This window comes from Sinocyclocheilus rhinocerous, unplaced genomic scaffold (assembly GCF_001515625.1).
Source record: "Sinocyclocheilus rhinocerous isolate Xijiao unplaced genomic scaffold, SAMN03320098_v1.1 scaffold220, whole genome shotgun sequence".
NCBI lineage: Eukaryota > Metazoa > Chordata > Actinopteri > Cypriniformes > Cyprinidae > Sinocyclocheilus > Sinocyclocheilus rhinocerous.
In genome coordinates, this window is record NW_015666573.1 from 1,008,272 (window position 1) to 1,022,129 (window position 13,858).

At 36.4% G+C, this 13,858-nt stretch overlaps 1 protein-coding gene across 1 annotated transcript in view; it reads right to left on the minus strand.

Moving 5' to 3' along the window:
* LOC107732860 (glycine-rich cell wall structural protein 1.0) overlaps positions 1–8,318 on the minus strand; it is a 19,643-nt gene extending 11,325 nt beyond the window's left edge. The window contains exons 1-9 of the mRNA XM_016544280.1: positions 8,250–8,318; positions 3,602–3,646; positions 3,443–3,469; positions 3,266–3,322; positions 3,004–3,021; positions 2,275–2,346; positions 2,050–2,166; positions 1,939–1,971; positions 1,588–1,623 (exon numbers count right to left, since the gene is read on the minus strand). Of these exons, the coding sequence (XP_016399766.1) occupies positions 1,588–1,623; positions 1,939–1,971; positions 2,050–2,166; positions 2,275–2,346; positions 3,004–3,021; positions 3,266–3,322; positions 3,443–3,469; positions 3,602–3,646; positions 8,250–8,316 (472 nt within the window). The 5' untranslated portion in view covers positions 8,317–8,318. The remainder of the gene's footprint in view (positions 1–1,587; positions 1,624–1,938; positions 1,972–2,049; positions 2,167–2,274; positions 2,347–3,003; positions 3,022–3,265; positions 3,323–3,442; positions 3,470–3,601; positions 3,647–8,249) is intronic.
* Positions 8,319–13,858: the final 5,540 nt, after the last annotated feature.

The following is a 13,858-nucleotide window of genomic DNA, read 5'->3' on the forward strand; positions in this document are numbered from 1 at the left end:
CTTTACTTTTGTCACACTTGCACCGGGAATACACACAAAAAAATTTTTTGTGGATTCGAGCAGTTTAAATGGGTGCAATAAAAAAAGTAACAAAAGTGTCCCTCGCGGGTCATTTTGACCCACATAGGAATGAATGGAATTAACGAGAAAACTGCATTTTTCATTACATTTGATTTTTTTTATATACAAAATCTGAGACAATCCAGTAAAGATTTATACCCAAACGAAGGGCTGGGACTACAGAATATCCCAGAATGCAGAAAAAACTCACATACACACACACACACACACACGCACATGCACAAACATACACATGGTACACACACTCTCATAGAACACATTGTAATATTTTTCATGTTTCTGCTGGGATATGACTGTCATTTTTCCATTTTGTTTTACTTAACACAGTTAGATTTGAGTGATGTGGTGGAGACCAATGAGTTTATAAATGAAAATCAATTGCAAAACATTTTATTTTTATTTTTATTATTATTTTTTTTTATCAGACATGATGCTGCACAACAGAATTGTATAAATTAATAATAATAAAAAATAACTTGGTTGTCATATCATTTCAACCGGACTTTTATTTTGACGGTTTGTCGTGAAGGACTTTTTAGTTTCAGCGTGTATATGACGGTATTTTTTCTCAAATGAAACTGCATAAAGTTGGTGAAGTGACTCTCAGCAGCTCTGAAGATGAAGTGCATGTGTTCATGTCCTCATATATACCGTCATATACATGCAGACGCTGAAAACACCGTGAGTCACGTGTGTTTGAGATTGTGTATCAGATGAAACTACTCCACGCATTCAGAGACACACAGAACATGCAGACTTATATATTTCTGTTGTGTGATAGGATGTTAGATTAATCCATTTTGAGTAAAAATGTCCCGAGTTTATCATCATTATTAACATACATTTTATCATAATCTCGATATGATATCGTTTATTGCCCGATGCTAATTTAGGCTATTTATAGAACGTGCTTTGCAGGCGACTCAGAGACAACATGCGGGCGACCAGGTGCCCATGGGCACCACGTTGGTGACCACTGTTTTAATCCATAAACAACCAAATTGAAGCTTTAAGAATATCTCATTTCTCATGTTTCACTTGTTTTGCTCAGTTAAAAATCTCCATAGGGTTCTATAGGCCCCTCTAGTGGCTGTAACCATAAAATGCAATTTTATGTAATTTTTCCCCACCAGATGGCATCAGAGACACTCAGTGACTCCATTCCAAGGCTATCTGTTGGTTTTTGATGAAACAGGACTGAAATTGTCTTTGTTTTTTTTGGTGAAATAATGTACAAAAACTGCTTATTTGCTTATATTTTCTTAAAAATATCCAGAATATAAGGTAAATATGATAAAAATCATAGTAAAACCTTCATTAAAAGTTAGAAAAAAATATATAAAAATGTTCCAATATAAGCTTTCTGGACCAAAAATACATTTAGTGTCATTTTTGGCCTTCGGGTCATTTTGACCCACGAGGGACACTTTTGTTATAGGTTCAGGAGGGACGGATGAGGGTTAAACACACATTTTCCTAATGCTTTGACAAGGAGAGTTCACATACCACGACCAGCGCCGGGGTATCCTCCTGCGCCGTAACCTGGCAACAAGACAAGAGAGCTGTCAAGGTTACAGAAAGAAGAAATGCCTGTTTAGTGGAAGCCTCTCATTGTAGATACATAAACTCCCACTCCCACACAACTTCATCAAAAATATGACACCTAATCCTGGCAAATGGACAGCATATATCACTATGTGTGAAAGATTTTAATCACAGCACAAGGTCAAATTTTGATCGGTTAGATCAGATCCAATCTGCTACACAACCTTCGGGTCGGACAGAGATGGCATTAAACTGGAATGTGTCATATAATGTTTATTGATTCATTATGGTCATTATGGTGCACACACTCACCTAGCTGTGCTCCATAGCCATTACTGGTGTAACCTAGAAAATGTCAAAATCAAACAGTGAATAAGTGTTGCAAGAGTACTTATGAATGCAAAGCAAATGAACAGCTCTCACCTCTTCCTCCAAGCCTCCCTGCTGGATAACCGAAGGCTGCTCCCAGCCCGTTGCCTAGGCCATACCCTGTGCCGAGTCCCAGTCCGGCAGCCCCAAGGCCAGTTCCAAGGTTTGCAGCTAAGACCAAAATAGTAGGATCATGGTGATGAATGCAAGAATAATAAATCCATCATATGTAAAACCTGATATCTGTCTATTATAGTTATTTAGGAATGACAGTTTTACCTCCTCCATAACCGAGTGTTCCATATCCTTGTTTCAGGCCTCCTCTGATTGCAGTGGGTCTGTATGCTGCCCCTAACAGACACCATACTCATTACACATACTGTACTACACACACATTAAGCCCATATTCACATAATAGCACAGACTACTGCACACACATGCAAACAGCTGCTTATGCATTTTACACTATTGTTCAAAAGTTTGGGGTCAGTATAATTTTATATATATATATATATATATATAATTTTATACTTTTTTCATCAAGTACACATTAATTTGACCAAAAGTGACTGAAAAGACATTTATAATGTTACAAAAGATTTCTATTTCAAATAAATGCATTCAACTTTCTATTAATCAAAAAACGTATCACTGTTTCCACAAAAATGTTAAACAGCACAAGTGTTTTCAACATAATAAGAAATTTTCTTGAGCAGCAAATCCGCATATTAGAATGATTTCTGAAGGATCATGTGACACTGACTACTGGAGTTATGGCTGCTGACAAATCAACTTTGCCATCACAGAAATAAGTGACATTTAAAGTATATTAATGTAGAGAAAAATTATTTTAAATTGTAATAATATTTCACAAAAATAACTCTATTTGATCAAATAAATGCAGTATTGATGAGCATAAGATACTTCTTTCAAAAACATGAAAAAATCTTACAAACCCCAAACTTTTGAATGGCAATATATGCTAAATAAAAAGCAGAATAAATTTACCTCCAAGATAACTGCCAGCTGTTTGTGAGAGAGAAAAGAAGAAAAAAACATTAGATGGTTAGCATGACAGAATCCGAAAGACTAACATTCACTTTTTGTATGTAAATAAACAAATACCCTAGTACATTGTCTCGTTGACTCTCTTTTTCAAAGGCAATTCTGTGTATTTTGGCATGTGTTGAGTCAAAGGTTAATTATAAATCTTTATTTATTGTTTGTACTTATTTTCATCTCAGCTTCATCTGAGGTTAATGTCACTTACCACCTGTCTTTCCTGGCTTGCCTGCCCCATAGCCACGGGCTCCAAGAATACCAGCCGCTGGACATGGAGCAGTACAGAAATGAAAGAAAGATAAGATAACCTTTGTACTGATATAAGCAAATGGATTGGATTAATTGGATTCAGCAGCATCCACCAGGTTCAGGCAGACAGACTTACCTCCAGACTTTGCACTGATACCAGGACCTACAGAGAAACGAAAGAAGGCAGGATTGATGAAGAAATTCATTATGTGATGTAATTTTCTGACCTCTAACCCTCTGTAATAGGCCTATCCCACAGATACACCATAAATAGAGATGAAAAAGCGCAAAATACCTCGACTCGCCAATCTTCCCAGGGCTCCAGTCTGTGGCCTAACTCCTTTAAAACAAGTGGGAAAAACTGTATAAATGCATTTGGCCTAAAAGAACTAAAGAAAGAATACTATATTTTGAATACCATTCAAAAATAAGAATACCATATTTTTGGACATTTACCATGGTAATACCATGTTTTCTGACAAACCTTCTACGCAAATAATTATTATGACCAACTTAATATTATCTGATAACATTACTATACTACCACAATATGTTTTTAAGGGCAGGGCTCATAAATGTCGTAAAAAATACTTCAGCATAGAGTGGTCAAATTGATTTAGGCACTTCTGGATTAGTGAGATTAGCGCGACTCCTGTTTGAATTTTTCGAAATCAACCTATAAAGCTTCCATGGTTGAGAAACTATGCCAGTTGACGTAATAAGAGATTAGCTGTGTGAATTTCGTCAAACTAACCAGTGTCTCTGCATATTTAGAACAGGCCTCCATTGATGCTCAGAAACTGTAGGACAAAATGGGCTGTGTATCGGTCATATAAAGTCAGGACTGACAGAAGGCCGACAAATTTTGACCACCGCTGTCACCTTCAGGCACAGAGTTTTGATCTTCAGACATGAAATACAAGTGTTTAAATTGCGGTCACAGTTATGGAGGCTGGAGCGAATCCAGGCAAACCCAGACACGTCGAGCCATGACTCACTTCCAGAGGTATTTTTTCTCCATTTATCAGAGCTGTCAGACATTTAACATAGAGTCGTTATGTGCATTTTATTACGTAATTTTCTAGACACCTTTTAGTCTCACGTACAAACATCCGTGACTGTTGGCTGAACATTTGATGACGCAATACTATGGGATTACATCTCTGCCGCAATTCTGCGCGCGAAAGATCATATTTTGAGCGCGCAAAAGTGCGTTTTGCACGCGCGCGAACTGAGTTTTGTGGAGAAAATGTTTGTCTCGCAAAGATGAAAGTATTTAGAGCGCACGAAAATCAATTTTGCATTTAAAATAAGTTTTTGGATGTGTGCAGACCTTCTCTTTTGCGTGTGCAACGTTTCACTAGCTTGCTCACCTGATGCCCACCCTCTGTGCTCGCTAAATGCCAACAGCTCGCGTGCTCAACACAACCCAGCGTTACAATGTGCCATAATTCCAGCCAATCAGAGACTAGGCTGCTAAATTCTGATTGGCTGCCTTGACAACCAATCACAACATTCCTTGCATTACCTCGACAGCAGAAGAGGAAAAATACAGTGCATGCATAATTATTATGCAAGTTGATATTCTGATTATATTTTTTTCCAAGCACATTTTACCAATAATTATAACTACTATTAATCTCGTATTTAATCACTTATAATCTATATATTATTGTTCATGAAGGCTGGAAGTGAAAAACGCCTTATATTCAGGTGTGCATAATTATTAAGCAGATTTTCTTTTACAGATAAAATGAGCCAAAAAAGAGATTTAACTCAGACTGAAAGCAAAAATTATTAAATGCCCATGAGAAATACTCAAAACTAATACAATACTAGAAATTGCAAAGTTAAAGCATAACCATTGGACAGCAAAATGCTCAGTGGGTCAGCAGGGTCAGTCAAAAACATGTGGAGAAGAAAAGATGCATGTTAACTCCAAAAGAATTAGGAATTAAGGTGAAGAATTAGGTGTGAAATCACCAGGAACCATTTAGTCTCCAGCGCCACCATTTTCCAGAACTGCAACCTACCTGGAGTCTCCAGAAGTACAAGGTGTCAGGTTCTCAGAGACTATATATAAGAAATTATATATATATAGGCTTTATAGACAGATAAGTTGAGAGTGACTCTTGAAGGACCAGCACCACATCCTCTTGTACCACTGTTTGAAGAATTTATCTTCCAGAATCTGGCAGTAAGTTTTGGGAGTTCATTTTTAGTCCATCTCGAGATTTTATCTGTAGAAGATAACCTGCTTAATAATTATGCACACCTGAATATAAGGCGTGTTTCACTTCCAGCCTTCATGAACAATAATATATAGATTATAAGTGATTAAATACAAGATTAATAGTAGTTATTAAGATTGATGTCGTTTGGAATTGGTAAAATGTGCTTGGAAAAAAATAATTGTGAGATTGTGAGCAGAATTGTGGCACATTGCACGCGCAAAAGAGAAGGTCTGCACACATCCAAAAACTTATTTTAAATGCAAAATTGTTTTTTGTGCGCTCGAACTACTTTCTTCTTTGCGAGACAAACATTTTCTTCACAAAACTCAGTTCGCGCGCGTGCAAAACGCACTTTTGCGCGCTCAAAATATGATCTTTCGCGCGCAGAATTGCGGCAGAGATCTAAGCCTATACAATAACGCCTCAAGATGACTGAAAAGACTAATAAGAGTGGCACATACTACATAATGAATTAAAAAATATATATATATAATTTTTGTCTGTCAAGTATCGATAGGTGACATTTGATTGTCTATACATTTACATTTAGACATTTAGCAGATGCTTTTATCCAAAGCGACTTACAATTGGATACATAAAGCGATTCTTCTTAAAAGAGGCAAACAGATACAGGAAGTGCTTGTAATACCAAGTTTTTAGACATTGTTCAAATAAGTACACGCTAGAAAGAGAAGGAATAGATAAAGAGATAGAATTAAAAAAAAAAAATTTTTATGATGATGATGAAGTCAAGTAGCTTCGGTACTTAGCTATACTTAGCTATACAAGGTGCAGACAAGTAGAAAAATAGCTTGCATCAGATATAGATAGCAAGTCAATCTGCATCTTAGATCTGTCATGCCACACATACTGTTCCTTCCTCACTGGCACCAGATAAAGAAAAGCGCCCCACTTCAGTGATTGCTTCACCTCAATGTAGCGTTTTCATGTCATAGTCACCACAGGACTGGCAATATTAAATGGGCAAAATAATTAAAGGGTTAGTTCATCCAAAAATGAAAATTAGGCTGTTTTACTCACCCCCGATGCATCCTAGGTGTATATGACTTAAAAAGCTAGATTAAAGTGATTATTACGTTTTGAATATGGATATTTTTCTTACAAAAACGCATTGATTCGGTACAGGAGGCCTTTGTTCATCCCCCGGAGCCGTGTGAGACACTTTTTTTTATGGAAAGGTGCTTTTTATTTCACGTCTTTTGAACCGAAGCACTGCAACACCCGCTGAGTACAACGATAGAGCTTGAAAGATCAAAGACAATTTTTAATATAACTCCGACTGGATTCGTCTGAAAGAAGAAAGTCATATACACCTAGGATGCATCGGGGGTGAGTAAAAAACAGCCTAATTTTCATTTTTGGGTGAACTAACCCTTTAACACTTATAAACCTAAAAATTTTTATTTCTGTTTAATCTAAAGTGCATTAGTATCTGCAAACATTTAAATGAAACACATGATTAAAAACAGTACAAATGTAAATAAACCTTAATTTTTTAAAGTTTTAGATTATAACCTTGTGTATTAAAGGTTAAAAAAATACAAACATATGTTTTAGCAACACAATAAATCACAATAAAATTCCATAAAATAGGGGCTAGGTGTGTTTAATAACTTCAGAGATCCAACTCATATTTTGCTTCAAATGGTATGCAAACTGATTTCAGGTACCCTGCAGTGTGACATATTACATGAAATCATGAGGGTAAGACGTAGCCTGTAAAAAAGATGTAAAAGTCTAAGCAGATAAAAGTATTTCCCCTTATGAATTTCTATTTTATTGAATTCTCAAAAGAACAAGAACTGAGAACGAATGTATTCTATTTATTTATGCAATACATATTTCAACTGGATTCCCAAGCATTTTGTCATCCAAACCTCTTTGACATAAAATATTTACTTAAAGTACGCCGTGAGATTCTCTTATGCTGGTTGCCGTTCACATGACATGCAGGTAAACAAATAAAATATGACATCTTTTTAAATAAATGTTTTACTTTGTTTTTACGTTTACATTATTTATTCATTTTAATGATTGAATTAATTATTAGCTTTTCACCAACTCACAAACCCCCTGCATATACTACATAAACAAAGAAAAATATTTGTAAAACATTTTTCTAAGTGTTTGAAGGAGATTTAGTTATTCCTTATTTGATGTGATTTTTATTTTGATCTTTTCATGCATGCATTTAAATGTAATTACTAAACTGCAATCCGTCCATATTATTAGACATTCAAAGTGGTATTCAGATAGCAAAAGCATTGGATGATTGGTCTCTCCACCTAATGATGCACATATTCACTGTACCTATTGCTCTGCTTTAAAGTGCCAGTTTAAATAAAAATTTAATTTTCTCAGCAACCAAAACCACACTTATTAGAACTTAAGGGACTCCCCCAAGAGCACAATGAAGGGCTTGAGTACATGGGTCAGCCCTACCTGGGATTAACCTCACAACCTTAGTGCCACCAGTGCCATTTTTTAAAATCATAATTAGTCCCTTTTTAGATTAAAATTGTTTCGTTTTCAGTCATAATTACAATGATTTGACCCCATGTGTGCACAGATATCATAAAAAGCCACTGCCCCTCTTTCTTCCCTCTCCCGCATCACAAATTCTCCTAATTTCTCTTTCTCACCCTCGAATCACTACAACAAACACTTCAGAAGACACATCTAACTTACCTCCCTGTACGGTGTTCTGTACCAGCCACAGGACCAGTGAGGTCTGCAGTATCGCCTGAACCAGCATGATGGCAGACAAACAGACAGACAGATAGACTTGGTATTAGCAAATAGCTAGAAATGCACACAGGTGAGAGTCAAGCACCCTCAGTGGAAAGCAGCACCACTGGCCAATCTACCCACCAGGCCTTTATTTATTCTCTGGACACCCATGTCTTTCCTCTGACCAGCCCTGCCCTCTGCTGTTCTATTGGGCACCCCCTAAAAAAATAATCTGCCCTTTCTCTCACTCCTCGTCCCACTCTTTTCTCATACTCTACTAAGCCTGAAGAAGACAACCAGCGTCATCCAGATTTTTGTAGTAATATGCCCCTATAGATATACATATTTGTCCATGGTGTCCTGGTAACTGAAAGCCATCTTGGGTCTCCTTTATCGATTATGGTAATCGATTTTGATCTTTTCATGGTAATATTGTTTTTAGGCTTATTGTTTTATATGTTATTCGCTCTTAAAAATAAAGGTTTCAAAAAGGAAGGTTTCACAGCGATTCCACAGAAGAAATATTTTAGGTTCCCCAAAGAACCTTCTGAAAAGAACCCCTTTTTTTTTTTTTTTTGGCTGTAAAGAAAATTTTTCCATCTATGGTTCTTTATGAATTTTAGGTTCAAGAGCCTTTTGAAAAGAACCCCTTTTTTTTTTTTTTTTGGCTGTAAAGAAAATTTTTCCATCTATGGTTCTTTATGAAACAATAAATGCCAGTAAAGAACATTTATTTTTAAATGTGCAGTGATGTTTTTTTTTCTTAGCGAGATGACATACAGGTAATATTATTAAATAAATTAAACTAAAACAATACCATATGTCCATGTATTTATTTGTATGTAGAATATTGAGTAGCCATGTAAAATGGGATAATGTACAGCCAGTTGGTCATTATCAAATAAATATAATATAATATAATATGAGCAAAGTAAACAATTACAAATTATAGTTACATAGTATAACTACAAACTAAGTATAATTACAAATCTCTCTAAACAGAGCTACTAATTTACTTATTGATGTATATATAGGGGCTAAGCATTGACATAAATATCAGCTTATGTCGGTTTGCTTTACTGACACTCGAGACAGGGCTCCACCTCACACTGAGAATCGAGTGCCATGATTTATAGTAGTAAAAACACCATGTGAGTCACTGCAGCTTCTGTTTGCAATGATTCAGAGAAAAAAATAGGTTTATGGGTGTTCTTTTGTTTTCATTAACTTTGTCCTCAGACGGCCGTTGCTTCCCCCTTTGAGCCCTCAAAATACCCAAGGTACCCCTAAATAGTTTAAACAAGCATCCCAATTTTCCTGATGGACATTATGTGAACGTGAGTATAATATTAAGAATCACAGAAAATGCATTAAAGGAAATAACAGCACACACTTCATTAATATTGACAACATTAACATCCATTTGATACAAAAAGAAAAGTATTTGAATGTTTAGATGAGTTTCATACTGTTCTGTTTTCTAAGCAGGCATTTGTTTAATGAGTTAGATTCAAATTATTTAGGGTTGAGACTTGTAACAGACAGAGCAGACAGTCCGTGACCTGTGATGAAAAGAGCCAAATGGAAGGACAGGGCCACTCTGTTGTGGATTAGGTTTTAAGGTTATTTCCTGAAACAGGTCCACCTGTTAGTTTTCTGTATAGCTTGTGTAACTTTGTTTTATTTACAAACCGTGTAAATGTCCTGCTAGACTAGTGAGGATTTGTAAATATACATGAGGAATAATACAAACCAGTGTAGGATGTGGAGAAGCAAAGTTCCACATTAAGCATTTATAAAAGCTTGTTTTTAACAAGAGAACAGTCACTGGCAGAAACACAGTGCAGTGAAGTCATATTTGAACAGTAATTTAAAGCCTCCGCTACCACGTCATCAGCAGTTTATTTCGACTTTTGAGTTTGTCCCTTTTTGCTGGACAATCTATTTCGCTTTATAATACTTAGCAATACAAACACAGACACTCATCAGACAGAATGCACACATAAACAGGTGTAAATCTAGACTAATGACTTTTTACCATCCATCCATCTCCAATCTTGTTTATATGAGTGTCCTGTCTGTTGGGTGTCTGTGTTGTATGTGCTGACGAGGAGTGTGATGAATGATGAATATGCTCATTAAACTCTCAATATGTTTGTTTGGACAATATTACCTTGACTTTTCCCTCTGGAAAAAATGCTTTAACAGTTAATTTTGTACAGTAATATTCTTCTGTTTTACTTTAATAACTGACATTTAATATTATTTATTAAGTTATTTGTTTGTTTGTCCCCACCCAGTTTTTAATAGATGTAGACAGCAATCCTGACACAAAGTCCGTTCCAAAAACCTAGGAAACTTAATTTGTGCCACCTCTTAAGATGCCTTTTTTTGGCCAAATGCAATGCAATCCCAGAATGCAATGAGTTCAGAAGAAAAGAAAAAAAAAACACCACATTCCAAGGTGACAGATGAAACAACAGAAATGTTAATACTATAAATGCAATTCATTTAATTCTGAACAATATTGCTTAAATAAGATAAAAAAAATTAATTAAATAATTGATTTTAATCATTAAATGTCATAGTTTACTCAAAAACACATTAACACACAAAAAATTATATTTTGAAAAATGTTGGTAACCAAACAGTTTCATTTGCCAACTAACTTCCAATTTTTCCCATCATTTGCTCAAACACACACACACACACACACACGTCTGGTCAGCTATCCTTGTGGGGACTCTCCATAGGCGTAATGGTTTTTCTACTGTACCGACCGTATATTCTATTGCCCTACACCAACCCTACCCCTAAACCTACCCCTCACAGGAAACTTTGTGCATTTTTAGATTTTCAAAAAACTTCATTATGTGTGATTTATTAGCTTGTTTACCCGTGGGGACCTCAATTTATGTCCCCACCGTGACACGAGTCCCCATGAGTCTGTGTGTATTCAGGTTTAAGTCCCCACCAGAATAGAAAAACAGGTACACACACACACACACACACAAACACACAAACACAAATACTTTGAAGAATGTTACTACCCAAAGAGTTTTGACTTCCATTTTTTGTCCACAAAATGGAAGTCTATGGGAACCGAAACTGTTTGGGTGCCACAAATTTTCAAAATATTGTTCTACAGAATAAATAAAGCCATTCAGGTTTGGAACAACATGAGGGTGAATAAATGATTAATTTTCTTTTTTTGGGTGAACTACCTCTAAAGTATTCTTTAATTTCACACACATTACACATCACACTAGGTTTTGGAACAGTACTAATGTGTTACAAACATGTGCACAACCAGTGCTCCATGACCTCAGCTACCTGGTTAATTTGTTAAAAAGATTTCACTGCAGACAGTGCGGCAACTAAAACATCCAGATCATCCAGATAATCATGATAAAATCACTGTTGCATTGTTAAAGTTACAAACAAAGACAGATTCAGATGGTGTCAGATTGAGATTGTGCACACAACCGTAATATAAATGTAGAGAGAGACAGGCCTGATCTTTGGAATCTTTGGGCTCTCTTGTCCACTTAAACGGACACCCAGACACTAACCACAAGCCACCCAGAAGCTTGGAGCAGAAAGGAACACTGGATAATACCTGATAGCTGGTGTCAGACCCATTAATAAGCAAATTTACCATGTCTAAATATACCTCACACGCAGTTTGAGGCCCGCAGGAGTTTGACTGTGTGCCACTACCACAGAAGAGGTGAAGATAAATAATCACAGGGAAATTCACTCTCTGTTAAAGCTTGCTCATGTATGAGTAAGAATGTGTGTGTTTTGGTGTAAATGACAACGCTTGCGAGTGTCTATCACTTTTAATGCACTAAAATAGTCTTCTGTGCTCATGCTGCATAATAAACTTTTGCAGAATAACTCTACACACACCTAGTATTTCTGTGGCACAGCGCTCCATGTTTTTAGCCCATGTACAGGTATGGCAGTCACTCTGCCTGCACCTGTGGTGGTGCTGTGTTAGCGTTTCGCTCCATAGAGTGTAACGTAAACGGTGGGAACACATACTGAACCACAGAAACATGGTGATTTTTTTTAATACACTTTGTCCCTCATATCAACTTTATAAAGCAGTTTTGACTTGTTTGTCGAAATATATGGTATATGTGAGTCATTGTGAGTTATCTGAAGTTAAGGGCCCAGTAAAGCTAAATCATTTCTTAATTATTTTTCAGATACCATTTTATACAGTGTAATCATCAAAACTGAAAGTCATAGAGAGAGACAGACATCATGGATGGACGGACGTGCAGACAGGCAGACAGGCAGACAGACAGACAGACAGACAGACAGACAGACAGACAGACAGACAGACAGACAGACAGACAGACAGACAGACAGACAGACAGACAGACAGACAGACAGACAGACAGACAGACAGACAGACAGACAGACAGACAGACAGACAGACAGACAGACAGACAGACAGACAGACAGACAGACAGACAGACAGACAGACAGACAGACAGACAGACAGACAGACAGACAGACAGACAGACAGACAGACAGACAGACAGACAGACAGACAGACAGACAGACAGACAGACAGACAGACAGACAGACAGACAGACAGACAGACAGACAGACAGACAGACAGACAGACAGACAGACAGACAGACAGACAGACAGACAGACAGACAGACAGACAGACAGACAGACAGACAGACAGACAGACAGACAGACAGACAGACAGACAGATAGATAGATAGATAGATAGATAGAAAAATTCCTCCGTCAGTAATATTCCTGCTTTCCAGTATCCTGCTGACACAGTCAGACAGGGACAATATTAGTGGTGTGTTCTTCCATGTCAAAGATTTGCTTAAGAGTCTACAGCAAGACGCCTTTACTAAAAACAGAAAAGCAGTCCTGTCCAGGTCCAAGACATACAGAGAAACAGACAGCAAGAAAGGGGGCATGGAGGTCAAATACAGATAGAAAGCGAATTATTGTGTGTTTTATAACTTAGAAAAAGGACATGACAATGTTTTTCAACACTGTTTTTTTTTCTTTTTAAATATACATTTAAAAAAAAAAAGTTAAAAAACAGTCTTTGACAGATGCACACACTATCTTGAACATTTTGTGGTTGGTAAGATTTGTTCAAAAATACATAATTACATTTATGCTTTTGGAAGACGCTTTTATCCTTGTACATTTTATCTGCTCTTGATTTCCATGGGAATCAAACCCATGGCTTTGGCGTTTCTAGCGCCATGCACTATTTTTTGATCTACAAAACAAATTTTTGTAAAATTTTTGTAAAAACATTATGAAATATTATTACAATTTAAATTTGTTTTCCATTGAAATATATTTTAAAGTGTAATTTATTCCTGTGATGGCAAAGCTGAATTTTCAGCACCATTACTCCAGTCTTCAGTGTCACATGATCTTTCAGAAATCATTCTAATATACTGATTTGGTGCTCAAGAAATATTTATTATTATTATCAATGTTGAAATCAGTTGTGCGGTTTAATATTTTTGTGGAACCATTTGTACCATTATAAATGTCTTTACTGTCAA